This window comes from Lepidothrix coronata, unplaced genomic scaffold (genome assembly GCF_001604755.1).
Source record: "Lepidothrix coronata isolate B3197 unplaced genomic scaffold, Lepidothrix_coronata-1.0 Scaffold150, whole genome shotgun sequence".
NCBI classification, from domain to species: Eukaryota; Metazoa; Chordata; class Aves; order Passeriformes; family Pipridae; genus Lepidothrix; species Lepidothrix coronata.
The window spans coordinates 298,372-320,916 of NW_016690330.1; the positions used below are offsets into that span (position 1 = coordinate 298,372).

The window sequence follows — 22,545 nt, forward strand, 5'->3', positions numbered from 1 at the left end:
TTCTAGAATTCCACAAGTTCATGGTCAAAGCTCTATTAAGCTGCTAACATCAGTTTTTCCTTTGTATTTAGAAAAGGGAGAACTAATTAGATCACACCTCATATATTTATAATGACTTGGACAAGTCAGCTAAGTTTCCCATATCTTTGTTTCCTTTTTTTCTCGTTAAAGAACCCAAACGAAACCCAAAGAAAATCACCAAACCACCTAAGCAGGCTTCCATTATGCAATTCAAAGAAATTTTTTCAGAACAGAAGTTTCTACCGTACTCTAAAAGCACCAAAACCAACAAAAGATTATATAATGAAAGGAGAAACACTCCTTACCTTGGTCAAATATTCCACTTTCAAGTTGTCAATCATCAAGTTTCTTTGAGATAATTCTATTTTAAGCAGTTGAAGGTTATGGAGCAACTCCTTCCGTTCAATCAGCTGCTTAGTGATTTTTACAGTACCTTCTTTCTCTTCAGAGGAAGAAACATCATCAGTCGGCATTGTGGTTTCTAAGCTAATATCTTCAGATTCCAAGGAGCTAGAAATGTTTACTTTCTTGGTTTCCTTAGAGCTTTCTTGCGACATTTTCTTCCACTATTTGCGAAGCTGTTTTTAAGCTCTACTTTGAGATGAGCCCCTTGAAGAGTTAACAGCAAGAATCAAAACAAACGAAAGGCATTATGTCGTTATGAAAAATTAACCAGTTAAACTAGACCACTAATCAAGTAATGCTCCTCAGTATTGCTATTTATTTTTTTTTCACATTTTCAAAAACATACTGACAAGCTCTGAAGAGGGCAGTTGCCTAAGGACTCTCTTGCTAAACAGCTATTAACAAGGGTTTTGACCACAGTAAGTTAAATACCAGTGTGAATCTAGCTTACTAGTATGATAAATAGAGATGTGTAAGCTGTCAGAAGTGCATGCACCAAAAACTCAGGAGACCCACGAGACATATACTACATCAGAGAACATCCCGTAAGAGGCATAACCAGACTTTCTGGATAAAAAGGTAGAGGAATACTTTGATCACGGAATCACTTATTTTGGAAAAGATCTCTGAGACCATCGAGTCCAACCTATGACCGAACAGCATCTTGTCAACTAAACATGGCACTCAGTGCCACATCCAGTCTTCCCTTAAACACCTCCAGGGACAGTGAGTCCACCACCTCCCTGGGCAGTCCATTTCGATGTCTAATCATCCTTTCTGTGAAGAAATTTCTCCTAATGTCCAACTTAACCCTCCCCCGGCGCAGCTTAAGACTGTGTCCTCTCGGCCTGTCCTTACTTGCCTGGGAGAAGAGGCCGACCCCTACACGGCTACACACTCCTTTCAAACGCTGACTGCCTTCCCAGCAGCAGCAGCTGCACTGATCTTACCAGGCTGGTGACCCAGCAGCCACACGGACTTTTACAATCCCCAAGCACAGACCACGGTTGTTTCTCACAGACGGCGCTGCTCAGAGCCCTGTCGAGAGAGGAGACGCCGCGCTCGGAGCCCGGGCAGCGACAGCGGGGCTGCTCCCCGCGGGGGCTCTCCGGGACCACAACCCCCTCCCTTCCCCACGGCATGCGGGGGCGGTTCAGGAAGGGGGGATGCTGTTCTGCCCACCGAATGCCCCGAGCTGCAGAGCGGTAACTGCGGGGGGCGCTGACCCAGCCCGGCGGGTCCCCGGGGCAGACCCCGCACACCCCGACCGGCGGCGGCTGCGGTAACACACGCGCGCGCGCGCTTCCGCCTCCCCTCAGCGCGGCGGGGGCGGGGCGGCTGCACGACATCACCGCGGCGACGGGGGCGCCGCTTCCCGCGCCGTTCCCGCCTCCCGGCGCTTCCCTGCCCGCTCCCGCGGCCCGCGCGCGCCATGCTGACCTCGCGGACGTTCGTGAAGCGCACGCGGGCGGGCGCGGTGGTGAAGGTGGTGCGCGAGCACTACCTGCGCGAGGACATCGCGTGCGGCGCCGCCGCGTGCCGCCTCTGCCCCCCCACCACCGGCACCGCGAACGCGCCCGGGCTGGAGGCGCGTCCCAGCGGAGCCAGCAGCAGCCTCTGCCCCGGGCCGCACTTCCTTCTGCCCGACACCAACCTCCTCCTGCACCAGGTGAGCGGCTCCGGCAGGGAGCGATGAGATGGGCGACCGCCTCAGCGGAGCGACAGGCCCGGGCCCCGGGGAGGGCCCGCCGCCGCCGCCTCCCTCTGGGCCCGGCCGTGCTCCATGTGGAGCCTCAAGCCCTTCCTGCTCCGGCCTTGGTTAAATCCGTGTGTGGGTGAATTATCCCGCGCCCGTTACGCGTGGGCTTCCGGTGTCTGGCAGCGCGCTGTGGGCTTGGCTCCTCCCATTGTTCCCTGTGGCTACTTGATCCCTGGCTGGCCAGTCCGTTCTTTCCTTACCAGATCCTCAGCAGAGGGCTACAGCATCACCAGCTCTAGCTCTGGGGTTTTCGGGGGGTTGGGGTTTTTTACTTATTTGGTTTTGGTTTTTTCTGCCTTGTTTTGTGAACGGTAGGAGTAAACAACAACATTTATTTACTTTGCTCGTTGTGATCTGATGTGGGTATGGAAAAAGTCAGTCAGAGAGAGTCAGTAGACTCTGACACAGTGATCGGGATCTTCTTGTGGTCACTGAATTTTCTTCTCAACCAGAATTTTCCCTAAATGCCTCTTCTGTTTTTCCGAATGTAGGTTTGTGTTCTCTATACTGTGATGTTGATTTCGTGTAATAAATAGAGGCTACAAAATCATCCCATGTGCAACTCTGGAAGGAGTGGGAGAAACTTTACTCTGTAGCCCATCAGTAGTTGTGCAAAGGTTTGAGTCTGAGCAGTGCAGACACTAGACTTTGAGCCTGAGAGACATTGGAATCCTAAGACTGACATTTAATTTTTTTTTTTTAGTTGCTTTTGAATACCTGTGTAGAAGGTAGAATAGCCCTGAGCAGACATTGGAGACTGGAAGTAATTAATGAATCCTGACATGGAGTACTCAGAAGAGGGGCACAACACTTTTGTATTTTAGCAGTTTTACATCCCAAAAGTTGTAAGTAAGGATTTTCTTCCCAAAACAGCATATCAAAGGGTGTTTTCAGCCTGTTACACATGGACTTCTTGTTGTCTGTTGGTAAAGTTTGTATGTGCATCCTGTGGAGCACTCTGAGAATGTGCCAGGGTATGCTGCCACAATCTGGAGAAGTGGGATTAGGAAGTCTTGGTAACAGTAGGGAAGGGATTTGCCTAGCAACTGAAACAGGTTTTCAAAAGTAAGGCTTGGCCTGGTACTTCAGCTTGTACGTAGAATAATAATGGATTTCTTCCCTAATGAACATGGCTCTAAATCTTTCAGGTCATCTAAACATCAAGGTCAGGGAAGCTTGGTCTGGCATTGCTTTTGATTCTTTTAGCTATACCTTCTAGAACCTTATTGCTTTCTCATTCTGGAGGTGGGTTTGCACAGTTCCTTACCACAAACCTAGCAAGTGGAGCTCTCATCCTTTTGTGCTGACAGCTTGCTTGGATCCTTGGTGTGGATCTTTGCGTACCACGACTGTCAGGAGTTAGCAAAGAAAAGTGCTGACAAATTTTTAGCAAATTTCCTTAAAAAAGAAAAACATCTTTTAAAAGACAAGAGCAGCTAACAGAATTCCAATTGGTTTGACTCTGTGCAAATTAAAATTGCAGTGCAACAATGGGATTATTTTTGGAGAACTTAAGCCTACACATGCACGTCCAGGCATGTCCTGTCAACTGTGTAACAGTGCTCAGGTGCTATTTTATGGCTTGCATTCCTCACAAAGGCATATGCCATACAGCCTGTAAATTACGGCCGATTACTGTCAGCTTGTGCATAGTTGTATTTTGTTTACTAAGATTACAATTTACAGGAACCCATTTTATGTAAATAAAATTTCTAGTGTACAATTGGCCTTACATTTGTTTGGAGACCTGCATATGTTGGGGATGAATTTGTTGGAAGTCAGAATAAGTCCTTCTCTTTACTCCAGGAAAATTCAGGTCATGGAGAATATGGAAAATCCTACTTGATTTTTTTTTCCCATGAGCAGGAGGAAGCAACTTAATACACTGTTCAGTTTCCCAGTAGTGAGAGAAGAAGACAGAAGGAGTGCCACTCATTATTCCTGTTAGCTTCTTATGTATTAACCAAACAAATATTTTAAGTCCTGTTATTGGATACAATTAAACAGCAATTTTGATTCATTTCCATTTTTTCCCTCAGATTGACGTCCTTGAAGATCCTGTTATTAAGAATGTCATTGTGCTACAGACAGTGTTACAAGAAGTCAGGAATCGGAGTGCACCAGTATACAAGCGAATTAGGGACATGATTCAAAACCCTGAAAAACATTTCTATTCTTTCACCAATGAGCATCATAGGTAAGGTGTGGAATAGGGTATAACAAGGTTGCTCTGATGTCTGGTAAAAAAAAGTGGGAAACAAAATTGGAACATGTGGACTAGGAAGAAAAATTAGACTGGTGTGCATAGAACTGTATACTTCTAAAGAATCCTGTTGGGAAATAGTTGCATGTTCCAGGAGCTTTTCTGTTTATAATTAGTATAAGTATATATATGTTATGAAAGGAGGATTGGAATATTGAATAAACTGTATAGATAGCACTGTTATCTTGAGCAATAGAATACTGATTTTCCATTTCCTTTTAAGCATATTCCAATGCTTTATTGTCAGCTCAGTCTGTAGCAGAATTCAAAAATCTGTTAGTTAGTGACAGAAAGCTCTAAGAAATGAAGATGCAATGAATTTGCATTTATTTGGGCTCACAATTAATTTCCAATACTGCAGTATCGTAGTTTTAGGAATCTCGAATCCACAGTTCAAACATCTTGAATGCAATCCTCTTCAATTGTCTGTGAGAAGGTTGTATTAGAAATTAATGCTTCCTTCCTATTTTCCTTTACCTGTCTGTCTCCTGGCCCTTCAGTGGCCTAAGAAGCGTTACACATACTTTAAAATGGGTACAGTAATGATTCTTTTGGCCTCACAGCCTTGATCTTGTTTGTCTGGAAAATTTTTCTGAGTGGAGATACATGTTGGGATTTTTTTTGTTTTGTCACACCCTGCCTTTGTTTTTAAAATTTATTTAGAGAAACGTACATAGAGCAAAAGCGAGGAGAAACTTCTAATGACCGCAATGACAGAGCCATTCGGGTAGCAGTAAACTGGTACAATGAACACTTGAAGAAAATAGAGGATGAGGAGAAGATTCAAGTTATCTTTTTAACAAATGACAGAACTAATAAAGAGAAGGCTTTAGAGGAAGGGATAACTGCTTATACATGTAAGTGAAATAGTATGTACGTTTAATTTATTGTTCAGATGAACTGTGCATACCTAAATCCTGTGCATCTCTCACATAAATATTTATGTGTGTACTTTTGTAGGTGAGGAGTATATAAAAAGCTTGACAGCTAATCCTGAGCTTGTAGATCGTCTTGCTTGTGTATCTGATGAAGGGGTATGTTTTTATTTTCTTTTTATAAAATAAATTAATCAGAAATGGTTTGCAGTATAATATTGGATACTGTATGTCAGGCTATTAGCATCCATTTAGAATATGAGGGCTCTGGACTTTATTCCCATTTTGGCAATTTAACTTTTTGTCAACTGAAAAGTAAAAAGGAAACATTGCAGCCATTTTTAGTGCTTCTTATATGCCTGTTAGTAGGTGTCTTGTTATTTGCAAAAAACCAGTTGCTTTAGGCAACTGTTGAGACGATGAGAATAATAACAGTTGGTTTAAATAAAGTGTATAAATATGAGAAATAATTGAAACAAAATGAAAACAAAATATGTTGCTGACTACTTAGATTTTGGTTTGTGTGTACTTGAAAGTTTGTTAACTTATTGATCGAAAGTATTTTCATGTGGTGATCAGTTAAGTTGACATAAATGCAGTCTGCAGTTCAAAGATGAGCTACATCCTCTTCTGTTTCCTTGTGCTGTGTGTTTGTCAGAATCAAGACTTATATTTTCACACACAAACTTATAGAGCTGAACACTAACTACAAAAAATGGGAAAGTTCATTTCATCATAGTTCTAACAGAATAGAGCTTTAACATGTAAGAGTAGGAAGAAAGTGGAAGGCTCAGATGATCTTCTCAGCAGCTAACTGTAGATCATTCGGGTTCTCCAAAGCTTAGTCACAGTAATGTATTTTCATAATGTTTCTTATAGCTTACAGTGAATACACTCTGTGCCATACTCTTCACTATGTAGTACTGTACTAGTATTTTTTTGTTAAGTGTATGTTTAGTCAGTATATCCAAATGAAAAGTGTATGCCACTCATGCAGTATCATTTTAAGTAACCGCAGGCAAAGAGGAAAACAAGAGTTCCTGGAATTGCCATGTTTTTATGGTTTTTACGCTTTTGATGCTTTATTAGAAAAAATACTGCTTAGTAGTAGTTTTTTATTACTGTGCTTATTCCTACCTGCACATAGTTACAATTTTGGAGTCTGTCAGCTTGAGTGTCATGTTCCTGAGCTCAGTTTGGAAATAATCATGAATATAAAATACTGAAAATTTCTTCTCCTTTTTTCCTAAAGAAAGAAATAGAAAGTGGAAAAATAATATTCCCAGAACATATTCCTCTTAGCAAATTGCAGCAAGGAATAAAATCTGGTATTTACCTCCAAGGAACTTATAGGGCGAGCAGAGAGAATTATCTTGAAGCTACTGTTTGGGTTCATGGAGATGCTGAAGAAAACAGAGAGGTGAATTTTTCATTTTATCTTTGTGCTGTGAAGTTTAACTAGCCTCAGTAATGACTTAAAATTTAATTCTTTCATGGTGACGTGTGTTAAAATGGAGCATTTTAGTAGTTTTTCCTCTTCTTGTTTTTTTCAGTGTTTTTGCTGACATTTTCATTTGTTCTTTGTATGGATATAGACTACTGAAATGCTGACTGTGCTCTTTGTGAAAAAAAGAATAATGTGTTTAAAATTAGAGTTTGATAAAGTAATTGGTAAAATAAAGCTGAGTCTTGGTTGTCAATAGTTTTTCAATTGACTCAACAGTTTTTAAAATCAGTTTGAAATATATGGTGAAAGACAAAGGAACAAGTGTGTGGTAGGATTTTCAGAAAAAACTGTCATAAGGCCTTGTGGGGTTCTCTTGCTTTATTTCCCCTCCTATTTTCATGCTTGGTGAGGAGGGGATGGCTTTTTCCTGCCCAGTAGTCAACCCGTCTGTCTCCCTGCTGAATTCTCAGTTGATACAGTTGTACAGAAACTGTTTCCAAGCAGTGGCAGTTGTCTCCTCTCTCCCTATTTGTGGTTGCAGCTGGAGATACTTCTCTGTCTCTCTTTTATTCCTCTTTCCCAGTAGTATGTGGAGTCCCCAAGCCTGCCAAAAACATTTTTTTATAAAAGGAATTGGAATCCTGAAATAAGACCATCAGTACTCTAAGAAACCTAGACAGAGGGAAAAAAAATGAGTCACAAACATGTTTTATAATGTTCTTTGGAGTGCAGAGCCTGTTATACATGTTTACTCTTCTGTTACACTGCTTTGATTTGGGTGTTCTGTGTTTATCAACGTGAATATTTGCATTTTCATTTTGTTTTCTAAAAAATCCAGATAATTGTTCAGGGACTGAAACATTTAAACCGAGCAGTTCATGAAGATATTGTCGCCGTGGAGCTGTTGGCAAAAAATGAATGGGTAGCACCATCCTCAGTGGTCTTGCAAGATGATGGCCAGAATGAAGATGACATAGAAAATGAAGAGGAGAAAGAAAACATTGTATGAAATAAATAATTTTACTTAACTGTTACGTTAAGAGAGAAATTCACTCTGCAGTACCTGACAGTGTTAGGCTTTAGATTTATCCATACTTTGTATAGGCTGTGAATACAGAAGTTATAAAACTTAATTTGTAGTTGTACAGTTGTGTTAAATAGATGATCACGTATAGAATGGATACTTTTTAATTAATCTCAGTTAGAAATTCCCACATTACTTTATTAAGCTTAATAAATCCAAAAGTTATTGAGTGGTAGTCAGGAAATAATGTAAATGTGTATACCAATGTGCAGATCAGGATTTGCTAGAATAGGAGCAGCTGTTGTATTACACTGGCAGTTACCTTTTATAGGGAGTACATTTGGAACCACTTGTAAAATATTCCTCAGCTTCCTACAGTAATTGTAATTAATGTGCACGCAGTCCACACACGTATGTCCTGACCAAGAAGAGCATTCCTTTAAAAATGATCCTTCAGTTGAATGTCATGGGAATTGTTTTTAATGATCGTGTTGAGAATTACTGGCGAATTTTCAAGCAGCATAAAAGGATTCCTTAAGATTAAAATAGGTTGTAAAATAAGATGGAGATTGTTATTTGTCTGGGTTTTTTTAATGAACATAATTTCAGAAAAATGAAGAACAGCAGAAAAAGACTGGAAAGAAATACTGTCTTGTCCCACTATCTCTACTCACTCCACAGCTAAGAAGTTGTGTCACTTACTGAAAATGCTAAAAGTTATGCAAAGCACAGGGAGGCATAGTTCTATTTATAAGGTTATAATAGAATTTATGACATTATAATGAGACATAAAATGTTATTACCAAGGTTTGAGGTATGTGCTGTAGTCAAACATGTTTACATGAGTTTAAACAGTTTTGTATTTTTAATCTTTGTGTCCTACCAGCTGAAGACTGCTGTTAACAAGGACATGCTGAGACCTACAGGAAAAGTAGTGGGCATTATAAAACGAAACTGGCGACCATATTGTGGCATGCTTTCCAAATCGCAGATCAAAGAGGTAAAGAAATAATCCAGTTAATAAAGCCAGAAATACACCTGGAGGTGCAGGTTTTTGGGTTTTGTCTTTAATTGGGAATTAATTGTTGTTTTTTCTGGCTGTTAATAGGCAAGGCGCCATTTGTTTACACCAGCTGATCGCAGAATTCCTCGCATTCGAATAGAAACCAGACAAGCAGAAACATTGGAAGGACAAAGAATAATTGTTGCTATTGATGGTTGGCCCAGGAATTCCAGGTATCCTAATGTAAGTTTAAGCGTTTTCTTTTGAACTTTTAGCTATCTGATTTTTATGTGTTATTATATATAAAATGTTTGTTATCTGCAACACTGAGCAACTACAAACAGCGTTGACATGAGTTTTAAGTTATTTGAATGCCATTCGATGGTGCAAATTAAGGAAGTCCTTAATTGATGTAGTTTGCTCTTCCCCCAAAAAAACAGGTATGGATTATCATGCTTTGAAAGCTTACTCATGCAGTTCTGCAGTAAACATATATGTGCTACTTAAGATACTTTATATAGACTAACCATGGACCACCTTGCATGTGGTGTGACTCTTGGGGTTGTCCTGTGCAGGGCTGAGACTTGAAGCCCCGGACTTGAAGCTGGACTTGAAGATCCTTCCGGGTCCCTCCCAGCTCAGCATATTCTATAATTCTGGGATTGTTTTAGTCTGGGTTCCTAGAAATATGAATCTTTCGCTCTGATTTGCTCATTCACACATACGGATCACTGTTCTGGCAGATATTTAACACAAAGGCCAAATTCAGTCAAAGTGCCAGTAGGACTGAGTTACAGGTAATTAACTTCTTAGAAGTTGAGTGTAAATAAATACGAGGCTGTATGAGAAACTGAGGACACCAGTGCCAATTTGTGTTGAACACTAGCTGGGTTTTGAAGAGGCTTCCAGTGGCTTGTGTAGGAATGCTTAGCTTTTAAGAATGAGCGCACAGGTGACTCATGCAAGTTTAGAGAAATGAAAGGCACATGGAATATATGGAAGAAGCATTAAGACAAAGCATTACTGCAGGGGATGACAGAAGTGAGGAATAAAGTGTGACACAATGCAAACCCATAGAGAAATTAGAGCTTATTAGTTTTGCTGCTTATTCAGCAACGGCTTTTCCTTCCTGCAAAAAAGAATTCATGTTTACAATTTTTTCTGCCTTAACTATGTATAATTTAGTGCCATTCAAGGAAAAGAGGGGGATGTACACAGTGCAAACTTACTGAATCAAATAAATGTTTAAAATGAAATTTCTCTCTTAAAGATGAGTAAGTTAACTAAAGAAAAAAGACTGCTCCTACTGGGTAGTTTAATATATGAGTAACCTAAGGGATAATGTTCTCAAATACTTATTTTTGGGGAAATGGTATCACTTGATGTATGCATGTGTGTGTGTATGTATATTGTTTCTCAGGGTCATTTTGTAAAGAATTTGGGAAGTGCTGGAGATAAAGAGACAGAGACAGAAGTTCTTCTACTTGAACATGATGTCCCGCATCAGGCTTTTTCCCAGGCTGTTCTTAGTTTCCTACCAAAAATGCCATGGAGCATTACAGAAGAGGTAATTATTTGTAAATTACTGTAATAATTACTGTGCCTTCTGTTTCAAAGCAAACTGACATTTTTGGATATTCCAATGCACCAGAAATAGGAGAAATGTTGTCCAGGACTATTTTGTCTTAGATTGAACTTTCAGCTGGATTTCCTATAGAAACAAGACCTCTGCAAGTTTTTAGGTTTTGGCTAAAACTATTGTTTGCTAGGGATAAACATTTTAAGACAAAAACATATTACAGGTTTCATTAAAGAATAAAAAGATAAAAGAAAGCTTTTGCAAACGGGAGGCTGCAATTCAAATAATTATACAATCATCCCTGAGAGTTTTTCATCTTGCAAAATAGCTTTGTAACCAAATGTGGCAGCCTGTTTCACAGACAAAATAATCTGAGGTGTGGAGACTTAAATGTATTTCTGCTATAATACAGTAATTAGAGAAAGAAGCAATTCTGGAAGGAAAATTTCTGTTTAAATGCAGTTAGTGAATTTCAGGTTTGCCCCAGTAGCTTAAATATGGGAAATGGTTGCTTTAGAATTTATGGGAAAATGTCATCGGGGGACAATTTGAGCATAGTTTTTGATTTGGGCTGGACTGAGTGTTTTTGTGTGTGCATTTTAATTTCTTGGCGGTGGGCTACTTTTATTATAATTTATTACCTACTTCTGTTTTTTTTAATGGAAACAGAAAGAGGGATCTTCATGTAAATTAGCTCACTAAAAGTCAGTTGCCTAGTCTTAGATACTTGAGACCTTTTTGTAGCCATTGTACAGAGGTAGATACTTCCAAAGTGTGCAGTTCCTTTCAACTGTCTAGACATCTAAGCCTTAGAAAGCTAGAGCTGAGAGCAGTCATATCCTAAACAAGTCATCCATCTGGACATGAGTCAAAATTTCACTTCAAAAAATCTTGATTCCTGGTCCTGCTAATTCTAAGATCATAACAAGATTATGGTTCTGTTCCTCTTTCTGATTGCTGTAAAACAAACAAAAAAATTATTACTTGATAATCTTCTGTCTTATTTTTTCTATCATTGTAATTTCTGCATATCTGTTTTAATCTTGTACTAAAGAAAAACAAAACAAAAGCATTTTGAAAATACTTGCTTGCTTGGGAAAATCTTATGTAATGTGCCTTTCTCAAATAATTGTTTTTACTTTGATATGGAAGGTGTTCTTGAAAACAGTTTTTTGTTTATTTTAAATTTCAGGATATGAAACACAGGGAGGACTTAAGGCATCTGAATGTTTGTAGTGTTGATCCTCCTGGCTGTACGGATATTGATGATGCATTACATTGCAGAGAAATAGAAAATGGAAATATAGAGGTATTGTATCAAGCCAATCATTTACTTATTTACTTCTTCCTTTATTTTACAAACAGCGCAGTAGTGGTAATAGAATAGAATAATATGTGACATGACTATAGAATAGTATATGACATGAGCCAAGCTCCAGATCTGTTATAATAAAGTAGTGATGTTTGCACAGCTGCAAGATTGCAATAAAGAAAGGGAGTTGATTTTCATTATATCAGTGTGGGAATTTAATGTCTTCTAAATTCACCCTGTTTATCCTCGTATGTCATGGGAAATTAACATAAAATGTATTTACTGCTTTAGGTAAGTATTATAAACAAGGATATTTATCCTTATTAGAATAAGGAACTGTCAGAAAAAAAAAGCTAAGATACTGCTATAATGCCTATGGTATGATTATTTTATTAAAAAAAAAAGGCATTAAAAAGCTACAGGCTTAACACTAGCTCTCTACCCTCTTATATCTAATTTAGTCAGATTGTCTTCCTTTTGGAATTCAGAATGGTAATAGTAGGGTGTGCCAAAATAGAAGGTAAGAACTTTGTAGTGAGCCTTGAAGAAAATGAAAGAGGTTATTTGAGCCCCCAGGCAAAGAGGAGTTACATTGGTAATGAATATAACTTTCCCCTAAACGTACACGTCTTATTATGAATAATTGCTGCAACTATTCCCTTTCTAATATCTGTATGATAGGATTTAACTATTCCTATTAGTAAATACAGGAGCTGCTGAAGGGAACTGGCAATGGATAAGTTGGGTTGTAAATAAAAACTTGAGAAAGTTTCTTTGAGAACTCTTTCTGTTTCATGAGATGCATAATGTGATGCTTGTTTTCCAGGTCGGTGTACATATTGCAGATGTCAGTCATTTCATTCGCCCAGGAAATGCTTTGGATGAGGAGTCAGTAAAAAGAGGAACAACAGTGTATCTGTGTGAAAAAGTAATTGTTTTCTACAGCTTTTGGTGCTATTAAGTGGTTGGATTTTCATTGCTTTCCCCTTTTACTTCTTGGGAGTAGACACATTCTCTCTGAATTAAGGAAAAAAAAAGCAGACTCCTTCAGGCTGCACTTAATTTGTCTAAGACATTTTTTTTCCCTTTTTATCTTTTAAAATCCATTATCTGGAGAATATCCCTTTCAACTCCTGTTTGAAGCATTATTGACATGCGGCTCTGAAACTGGAATACTGTTTTAATACTAATCTGCAATTGCAGAATTGGCCTGGTTTTGCCTTTTCCATTGTGGTTTTTTTTTTATAATAGCTAAATCTCTGGTGTTTCCTATGATTTGCATTCGTTAACACTGTAAACTTGGTCCTATTTATCTTATTTCTTACAGACCACAATATTTTTTCAGAAATAAGTTACTAAAAAAAAAAGATAATTTAAATGGATCCTGGAATGACTTTCCTTAATGTAGCATACTTTTCTTTCAGAAATCTGAGCTTTCATAGAAAAAAAAGTCGTTATTACCTCTAAGCTTTCAGTATATTAAAAATCAGCTAAGTCAAAATACACACTTTTAACTACTTATGATTTTTATTCTTTACTTTGCAGAGGATTGATATGGTTCCAGAGCTACTTAGTTCCAACTTATGCTCCCTGAGATCTAATGTGGACAGGTATATGCATATGATCCATAATTTGATCTTGACAAGAAACTACACGTGTTTATGTGTGGATTTTAACAGATTTTCCTCTCCTTCTCCCTCTTATAGACTTGCATTTTCATGTATTTGGGAGATGAACCACAAGGCTGAAATTCTAAAAACCAGATTTACAAAGAGTATTATTAATTCCAAGGTTAGTCACATAAATATTATTGCACTTCTGAAAAAAAGTTGAAAGCTGTATTATAAAAACGACGATCAACAAACTTGATAAGTTTTCTTTCTGCATATTGATTTATATTTTCTTAGACTTACAAAATTATGATGGAATCCTAAAAATAAAGAAAATATTATATTCTGCCCTCTTTTAAGCCTCTAATGCTGCAATGTTTTTGTGTATGGTTACTTGGTATATGATATATATAGGACATGGTTGATATATACCAGCTAGTTATATTTTTAGTTAAATACTGTGGATTCAGTTAAATACTGTAGATGTTTAATACCTTTCTGAAAATTAGATCTCTGATGTATGAAATACCTCTGTGATCAGCATAAAAAACAATAAAATGCATGGTATTTCTTAATATCTTGCATAGATCTGTCCTCATTTGTCCACTATTCTTTGAGGATGGCAGGCATTTAACTTTATATTATTGTGAACCAACTTTGACAGGAAGCTGCACTTTCTACAAGACAGAACTATGTATTCAATTATGTGTCTTGATGTCTCTCCTTTTTTAATGTCTTCAAGGCTTCTCTTACATATGCCGAAGCACAGATGAGAATTGATTCAGCAACTATGAATGATGAGATTACTACCAGCCTTCGTGGACTAAACAAATTAGCAAAAATTCTGAAGAAGAAAAGAATCGAGAATGGGTAAACCAAGTAGTGTACCTATTACCTTTTTCCCTGCTTTTTTTTCTGACTTTTTTTGTAGTTAAAATGTATGACGGTCCTATATCCATTTTTCTAGTGAAAAATCTTACAAAAGAGAAGTATTTGTCCCATTCTGATTTGCATAAAAATGCTTGTCTTCATTTCCCCAAAAATATAAACTTGAAATGTTAACTTTTTCTTCACAAGATCAGTCAATATAGATCTCTTAAAGTCATTATAAAAACATAACCAGATGAGTAGCATTTGAAATTTTAGGAGCTACTATGGTACGTATCAGCATGACAGTTTCTGCAAATTTGAACATTAATTGCACAATTTCTGCTAATTTTAAATTATAGTTTCATGATAGATGTTGTGTACAGGCTTGCAGCTCAGCTGCTCTGTCTGCTTTACTGTAATTCATTAATACCACTTACTGTCTTCCAGAGCCTTAACACTTTCGTCCCCAGAAGTTCGTTTCCACATGGACAGTGAAACTCACGATCCTATTGATCTGCAGACTAAGGAGCTCAAGTATGCATTTTATTTATTAGTTAATTCAGGGTAGGGATTGATTTAAAGACATGTTTAAGTAGAAACATTCAGTTAATAGTGTACAAAGTTCCTATAATAGTGCAGGACAGTCATAGAATGAGAGGATGATTTGGGTTGGAAGAGACCTTTAAAGATCATCTAGTTCCAACTCTCCTGCTATGGGCAGGGACACCTTCCACTAGACCACGTTGCTCAAGGCCCCACCCAACCTGGCCTTGAATATTTCCAGGGATGGGACATCGACAACTTCACTGAGCAAGCTGATCCTTGGAAGAGAATTCCTGTACTCCACTACTTGTTTAGCAAGTTTTGAACTGTATTCTTCATATATGAATTGGTGTATTTACTACTGATTCAACAGAGCACTAAGTTTCAAACTCTACATCCCACTGGCTTCTCTGTGGTGCTTTTCTACTGGTAGTAAGAAAGGAGAGAAATTAGAACTTGGAAGTTAGAGATTACTGAAGCTTCACCAACTGAGCAGTTATGGCACATACGCAGTGCTACAATTTTACAGAGGAGTTGTAGTAACAGGACTATTGATTCAATTTCTGAAGATAAAATACTGTCTCGCATACTGCTACTTAGTTTCTGTGCTAAAATCTACACTAGGTTCTGTATACTGTCACAACTTTATGGTGTCCAAAATGGTGCTTTCAAACTTCATATGTGCAATATTTTAACAGTACCCTTAGGAAGAAATCAAGAGGCTTATTTGTTGGCCTTTTCAGGCCTTTTAAAGAGCATTTTTCTTTAATTTGATATTCTAGAGTATTTCGGGTTTTTTCTGACTCTATTTGAAACTTAATAAGTGTTATGTTTTTAGTCTTGGAATTGCTTGCCTAAGGGTATAAATGATCAAACCCATTAGTTAATATTATAAAATATTGTTAGGATTGTGAAATGTTTCTTCATTAGGCACTCAAAATAAATGTATAATTTAATGCATTTCTAACAATATAAAATATTTTATCACGATAGAGAAACAAATTCCATGGTTGAAGAGTTCATGTTGCTTGCCAACATTTCTGTAGCACAAAAAATTTACGACGAGTTCCCAGAGTTTGCCTTGCTCCGGAAACATCCTGCTCCTCCCCCATCAAATTATGACATCCTTGTGAAGGCTGCGAAGTCCAAGGCAAGTTTTTACCATGTTAATTAAGTGAATTCATTATGAAAAGCCTTATGAAAAGCCATGTTTTCTCTCTGGTTGGCCACTTACCCAAGAGTAAGGGTTGGAAAGCAGGATTTTGAAAGTGTATCAGTTACCCTTTGAAAGTGCTGATACTTGTAGCAAGATAATTGTACCTCTAGATGAAAGGAAGACTCTTTGAGTTTTTTAAACCCTTTCTTAGGTTAAGAAAGTAAATCACTCTCTAAAGTCGTGTATTGTAACACTTGTACGCTGTAAATGTTTCTCCTCTCCAAGTCACATGTGATTTTTGAGCCAGTTTTTGGCTTTGGATCATATACATTATTGATGTACTTAAAAATTGGTCAGTCAAGTCGAATATGTTTCTCTCAAAGTCAGGAAGTAAGAAAATGTGTTTATAGTTTCCATCCTCTCCTTGGATCAGCTAAAGGTTTATTTAGCCTGAAACAAGTCTGAACAAAAAAACCTATTTTTTCAGTTTCAGGATCTTTTATTCGAGCTAAACTTTTAACTTTGTAGATACTCTGATGTGCATCCATATTTACTTTCCCTTCAAAGCTTTCCTCACCCCTTTTTTCTGATTTCCTAAGGGCAAGAGAGAAACTCCCAAAATCTCTCAGTCTGAGATTAATAGACAAGCCGAAACCTAGCCCATTTAATTTTCCACTGGCATAAAATTGGAATAATGATAATGATTTCATTTGTGCTCTGAAAATTATTTTTAAAGTACTGTTTTATTTGGAAAGGTAAATTTCTGTGCATAGATAAACATTCTTTTAAATAAACCAAAGTGGTTTTTTCACTACTTTTGACACAACCATCACAATTAGGTATTAATATACTGTATTTATACTTTTTAAATATGCAATTATTTTACCATAATACAGGCATAATTTGATCGCTGGATCATACTTTGTTGTCAGTGGTGTACATGAAGGAAAGAGCATTCAACTGATCTTGTGATGAAACTTGCTTTGTGTTTCTGAAAATCTAAAATGCACTGTATTTTCACACTATCTGAATTTTTATCGGAGAACACTGGCAAACAGGGAGCAAATTGACATACAGTACTAGTTTCACAAATCACTTCTATAATATTTTTGCGGAGGAAATACAACAAAGTCAATTACCTTGTGCTTGGATGAAAATCTCTGTGTGGCATAAATATGGGGGGGATTATATTCCTTCTGATTTATTCGGGGGGAAAAAGCAACTTAGTAATATTGGCATACAGTGTTTTTTCATTGAGAATTGATGTATTTTCTGAATTCCTAGGCTAATGACATTTCATTTTTTGCACAGAACGCTAGTAATAATGAGAGAGGGACCTGTGCGTGGGTAGATTTTTATTTTTGTAATAGTTGCATTCCATTATGTTATTAGGTGTGATACCTGTGCCAGTTGCTAAGATTACCATGGATGTAGCTGTTGCACTTCTGCTTATACTCTTAACATTTGCGAGTAATACCTGACCTTTATTATATTTCTTCTTCTCTAATTTCAGAATTTGGAAATCAAGACAGATTCAGCGAAGGCTTTAGCTGAATCACTAGACAAAGCTGAATCTCCTACATTCCCCTACCTAAATACACTGTTGCGAATTTTGACCACTCGTTGCATGATGCAAGCTGTTTATTTCTGCTCTGGAATGGATAATGATTTTCATCACTATGGTTTAGCTTCACCTATTTATACCCACTTTACCTCACCTATTAGAAGGTACTTTTATTTTACAGAAGTTTCAGAGAACAAAAAGAAGTGATTTATTTGTGAAGAAATTCTATTTTAAATTGTGGTGTTCTGTTTGAAACAAAGTACTGTTTCTGTTCAGTGTTAGATTTCAGTTGAAACAGCAGTGGCTTAAATCATGATCCATCTTCATGTAAGCTCCCAAATTTATTGTCCACAACTCTTAAGATTTAGTACATTTTTTTAAAAGACCCATAAAAGTAATAGAAATATATCCCTAATACAGATCTCTGTCACAGAAATGCACTTTGGGGTCAGTTAGCATTAATCTCAACCAGAGACTGAGGCAGAGTTTGCCTAGTGACTTTTTAGATGGAAGCTGTGCTTAAATTTTGAGGAGACTGTACTTTACAAACACTGCTAATTGGAAACTTGCTTTTGTAGCTGTTGCCTTGTAATGAAATCATACTTCGAAAAGTAGGTTGTTTTTTTAATTCTAACCAAGAATTATCAGAGTTTTGAGGAAAGTAACTGTTATCATCTTTTGCTCCTTAGAAACATTTCAAGTGAAATGTCTTTACATGCGGATTAAAATTCCTATGCGTTTATGTGGATAATTTGGGGAATTTCTAGGGTTCAAATAGTAACTTTAATTCCTACTAGATGTGTTAAAAAGTTCCTTGCTGAGGTTCTAATAAAAGTTATGTACTAAGAAGTTCAAATGGGATTATGTTTTGCAGATCAATGTCATTGTAATACTATTCTACGCTAAATTTGTCTAGTTCATGGCAAAGGCGAGAAGGATTAGTTTAAGATGCCATGGTGAAACATTCTTTAATCCAAAAATAAAACTTTGTTTCTTCTTTGTAAGCATTCAACAATACAGGCTTTATTGATACAATATAGAAAACAGTATAGTTCATTCTGGCTCTGCAGTGCATCTTTGGTCAGCAAAGAGAGTGATCTTGAATTGATTCAGGGAGTTGCCATCAGACTGTCATTATTACAAAAACTTTTAGATCTGTAAGATTCACAAAAACAAACTTATATTCAGAAACTTTTTAATTTTCAAAAAATATGTTTTTCTATGTCATTGATCATTCAACCTCATCTCTGCAGGTATGCTGATATTATAGTGCATCGGCTTTTGGCAGTGGCCATAGGAGCAGACAGTACTTACCCAGAACTGACAGATAAACATAAACTAGCAGATATGTGTAAAAATCTCAATTACCGACATAAAATGGCACAATATGCACAAAGAGCATCTGTCGCATTCCATACACAGGTAAGTAGTCCTGAGATGTTACAGGGTTAACCATGGACATTCATGTTGATTTTAAAGCGGGGGGGGAACACTGGTACTTTATAGTGCAAAACCAAGTAGATCTGCAGAAATGATCAAGGCTGAGGGATGCTTCTTTGAGGAAAAGCTTAAAGGCTTGTTCTGAAAAATTCGGAATAATGGCATCTTAAGGGGTCTTTTAGTTTTGTGTTTTTTATAAATATGGTGAATGCTTAATACTACATTAATGTTATAAATGGTTTATGGGGTTTTTTTTAATCTGTCTTCAATATATGCTGTGTAATTCTCATTAAGTATAGATTGGTATTTGAATGTTTTATTTTTCTAAGGCAGTATATCTGTAATTCAGAAGAAAATGTTCTAGTGCTTTTTTTTCTTATTTCTGTATTTTACTTTTGTTACAGTTATTCTTCAAAACCAAGGGAGTAGTAAATGAAGATGCATATATATTATTTGTAAGAAAAAATGCAATTGTGGTTCTGATCCCTAAGTATGGGTTAGAAGGAACAGTCTTCTTTGAAGAAAAAGACAAACCAACACCAAAACTGGATTACAACAATGAGGTGTGTTCTTATTATTCTTAAGGTTTGCTCTTAAATACCTTTATTTTTTTATTTGGTAATTGAGCAGAATGACTAAAGTGTATTGTAGTTGGATTTAGAAGGGTACGAGAGGTTTTTCTAAATGCAAGTTTATTAATCCATAGTAGTAGTGCTGCTATAGTATTTGTAAGTCTAAATAAACAGGTTCTGACAGTGGTTTCTGTGATACTGTTGATATCTAATTATGTATACCAGATATTATGGCACTAATTTGTGACCATTTTTATTTACATGTAAGATTGACTTTTCCTACAAAAATATTTATTTCTATAAAAACATAAGACATTGCAAGTATTTATATAAAATATGAACTTTCAGGTACCATCACTTACTGTGGAAGACACAACATTACATGTATTTGATAAAGTTAAAGTGAACATTACGTTAGATGATTCCAACATCCAACATCAGAAAATGCGGATGGTCTTGGTAGAACCGAAGGTAAGGCACAAAATTCACAGAACCATATTACCCTTCAATAATGTTACAAAATTGTCATGTGGTAAAATTGAAATTTAACCAGAAGAAAAGAAAAACAATTTAGCAGGAGCTTGTGATGATTGCTTCATATCCACTCTCGGTAGAACAGAGGTCTGCTTTCACTGGCTGTTGAAAAGAATAGAGGTGTCTAAATTAAATTTCTGTTCTGGGCCCATTGGGATATTTCCGTTGATGGGAAAGGTGATGATTTGCTGAAGTAGTATCTTGAATTTCACTGTTCTGTAATCAAATCTCTCTTTGAAAATCTGCCAAAACTCAGTATGATCTTTTTGCTCCAGTGAATTGCAGTGTGATGGGTGGCTCAGAAGTTAACTCTGTATAATTGCTGGCTGTCATGGCAGTTCTGTCCTACAACTCCCACAATATAAAAATTTTCTCTTGATAATGTTGTAAGAACTGTAATGTCTTAGTAACTGCCTCTGGCTTAAGACGTTTCAATTCCAGCTTATTAGTGCATCTGGGACACTGGGCTTTTCACTTGGTCTCACACCTTAGGCCTGTTAAGTATTTTGCAAGACATTACAAGATTGTGCACTTAAAGTTACATGTGACTTTTTTTGTAAACATATGGTTGCAGTAATTGAGTAGCCCTAATCATAGAGGAAAAAGACAACCCAAAATATGCAAGAGCTCCTTGTTGTTTATATAGTCAAACATTATTATTTCTTTTTTCCTTGAGAAATCAAATATTCTGATCTTTGAGCTCTTTTATTATCTTGAACCATAGAATGGTTTGGGTTGGAAGGGACCTTAAAGATCATCTAGTTTCAACCCCCCTGCCATGGGCAGGGACACCTTCCAACGGACCAGGTTGCTCAAAGGCCCCATCCAACCTGGCCTTGAACATCTCCAAGGATGGGAGCTTCTCTGGGAAACCTGTTCCAGTGTCTCACCACTCTCACAGTAAAGAATTTGTTCCTAATAGCTAATCTAAACCTGCCCACTTAAAACCCTTCCCACTTCTGTCACTACAAGCTCTTGTGAAAAGTCCCTCTCCAGCCTTCTTGTAGGCTCCCTTCAGGTACTGGAAGGCTGCTCAGAGGTCTACCTGGAGCCTTCTCTTCTGCAAGCTGGACAATCCCCATTCTCTCAGCCTTTCCTCATAGGAGAGGTGCTCCATCCCTCTAATCATCTTGGTTTCCCTCCTATGTATTCATTTCAACATGTCCTTCCTGTGATGGGCACCCCAGAGCTGGATGCAGTGCTCCAGATGGGGTCTCACCAGAGATGAGCAGAGAGGCAAAATCACCTCCCTTGTCTTGCTGGCCACTCTGCTTTCAATGCAGCCCAGGATACAACTGCCTTTCTGAGTTGCAAGCACACATAGCCAGCTCCTGTCCAGCCTCTCATCCACCAGCACCCCCAAGTCCTTCTTGGTAGGGCTGCTCTCCATCTGTTCATCCTCCCCAGACTGGACTGAGTTGAAACTAATCCTTGTGATTTTAAAAACTGGGAGTAGATAATGAAATTTGTAATAGAAAGGAACCGTTGTATTCTGTTGTACATCCGCTTTATGAGCTGCCCCTTGTTTGTGCTCACCAACTAAGCTCACCCACAGAGCTACTGCTAGGGGCATGACTCAGGAACATTCCTGCAGCTGTGACTCCAGTCCAAGGGACACACTTTTAAAACAGACACAAAGTAAGACTAATACAAGCTGATGGTTTGGGTTTTTTTCCCCTGTTCTTCCATTCTACTTGTACCAATTTCTGGGAAGGTCCTTACTCTACAACAAAATAAATGCTGTAATTTGAGGTTATCCCTTGATCCACGATTGGCTGTACTGGTTAATCCAAAATACTCCGTCATCCTAAATATCAGTTACTAGTCTTCCTTTCTAGTTAGAAAGGAATATAGGAATAAGATGCACACGCAGTGATCATTCCCTTTGTGTCCATCCAAAGGTTCCAGCCACTTAAATACTGTCTCACAGAGAGAAACACATCTCTGGGTCCACTCTGTAGTCTTGGTCTGTAAATTTGATCTTTTCCCAGTTCTGATTCCCACACTGTCTTGTAGCAGATGATTTTCTAAATCAAAAGGTTCTGATGTTGACGCACTGTATGTAAAAGTTTGTACAAGTAAACTCAAGTTTTACCAGGATAGAAAAAAATTGAGTCAAAAATGTTTTGACTTCTTTTTTTTTTTTCCCTTACTGTAGATACTAGGAAAGGATGTGTCTGCAAATCCATCTACAGAGGCGAGCAGTGAGAATGAACCGGAGAAAAAGAAAAAGAAGCTACAAAAATAGCTGAATATACAAGTTAACAAGAAATCACACAATTATTTGCATTTACTTATTTTTTCCCTATGGGCAAAATGCAAGAAACTAGTTTTGTTTACTTTTTAAATACGTATTTTAATAATCTGTAAAAAAATTTTTAAGCAACTTTTTTATGACTATGTATGCAGAACAGTATTTTTAAAACCAGCTATTATCTACACCTTTGTCTTGTGGGTGAAAATAAATGTTTCTGCAAAGTGAAGGAATGAATGTAGAGTTTCTTTTTAACAGCCTTAAGGCCATTTGAGAGCTTGACAGAAGTCTGTCTCTTCAGTGCATTCTCTTTA

General features: G+C 37.6%; 3 protein-coding genes across 12 annotated transcripts in view; 1 reads left to right on the forward strand and 2 right to left on the reverse strand.

Moving 5' to 3' along the window:
- Nucleotides 1-2,304, reverse strand: part of PIBF1 (progesterone immunomodulatory binding factor 1) — a 112,198-nt gene extending 109,894 nt beyond the window's left edge. For 4 of the 6 annotated variants that reach the window (XM_017828616.1, XM_017828615.1, XM_017828611.1 and 1 more), the window contains exons 1-3: nucleotides 1,609-1,702; nucleotides 1,377-1,464; nucleotides 327-630 (exon numbers count right to left, since the gene is read on the reverse strand). In XM_017828616.1, coding sequence (XP_017684105.1) covers nucleotides 327-578 — 252 coding nt within the window. In that variant the 5' untranslated portion in view covers nucleotides 579-630; nucleotides 1,377-1,464; nucleotides 1,609-1,702. Of the gene's footprint in view, nucleotides 1-326; nucleotides 631-1,376; nucleotides 1,465-1,608; nucleotides 1,703-2,080 lie in introns of those variants that run through there. The other 2 variants (XM_017828612.1, XM_017828613.1) reach the window with 2 other exon arrangements.
- Nucleotides 1,855-22,471, forward strand: DIS3 (DIS3 homolog, exosome endoribonuclease and 3'-5' exoribonuclease). Its single transcript, XM_017828610.1, has 21 exons — nucleotides 1,855-2,095; nucleotides 4,225-4,382; nucleotides 5,112-5,305; nucleotides 5,409-5,482; nucleotides 6,576-6,743; nucleotides 7,609-7,773; nucleotides 8,681-8,794; nucleotides 8,903-9,040; nucleotides 10,218-10,364; nucleotides 11,569-11,685; nucleotides 12,515-12,616; nucleotides 13,234-13,298; nucleotides 13,395-13,479; nucleotides 14,041-14,168; nucleotides 14,616-14,702; nucleotides 15,705-15,861; nucleotides 17,381-17,595; nucleotides 18,685-18,853; nucleotides 19,276-19,434; nucleotides 19,792-19,914; nucleotides 22,136-22,471. The coding sequence occupies exons 1-21, from the start codon at nucleotides 1,859-1,861 to the stop codon at nucleotides 22,223-22,225; spliced, it is 2,892 nt and encodes a 963-aa protein (XP_017684099.1). The 5' UTR covers nucleotides 1,855-1,858; the 3' UTR covers nucleotides 22,226-22,471.
- Nucleotides 7,124-22,545, reverse strand: part of BORA (bora, aurora kinase A activator) — a 34,443-nt gene continuing 19,021 nt past the window's right edge. The window contains exon 13 of one of the 5 annotated variants that reach the window (XM_017828626.1): nucleotides 7,124-7,374. In XM_017828626.1, the coding sequence (XP_017684115.1) occupies nucleotides 7,337-7,374 (38 nt within the window). In that variant the 3' untranslated portion in view covers nucleotides 7,124-7,336. Of the gene's footprint in view, nucleotides 7,443-18,404; nucleotides 18,587-19,928; nucleotides 20,080-20,849; nucleotides 22,034-22,545 lie in introns of those variants that run through there. The other 4 variants (XM_017828629.1, XM_017828627.1, XM_017828624.1 and 1 more) reach the window with 4 other exon arrangements.

Bases quoted from the DNA above. Each gene is read 5' to 3' on its own strand.
- DIS3 (XM_017828610.1), top strand. From the start codon at position 1,859: ATGCTGACCTCGCGGACGTTCGTGAAGCGCACGCGGGCGGGCGCGGTG. The intron at 4,383-5,111 runs GTAAGGTGTGGA...AAATTTATTTAG, and splicing joins TTCACCAATGAGCATCATAG to AGAAACGTACATAGAGCAAA. The intron at 6,744-7,608 runs GTGAATTTTTCA...TAAAAAATCCAG, and splicing joins ATGCTGAAGAAAACAGAGAG to ATAATTGTTCAGGGACTGAA.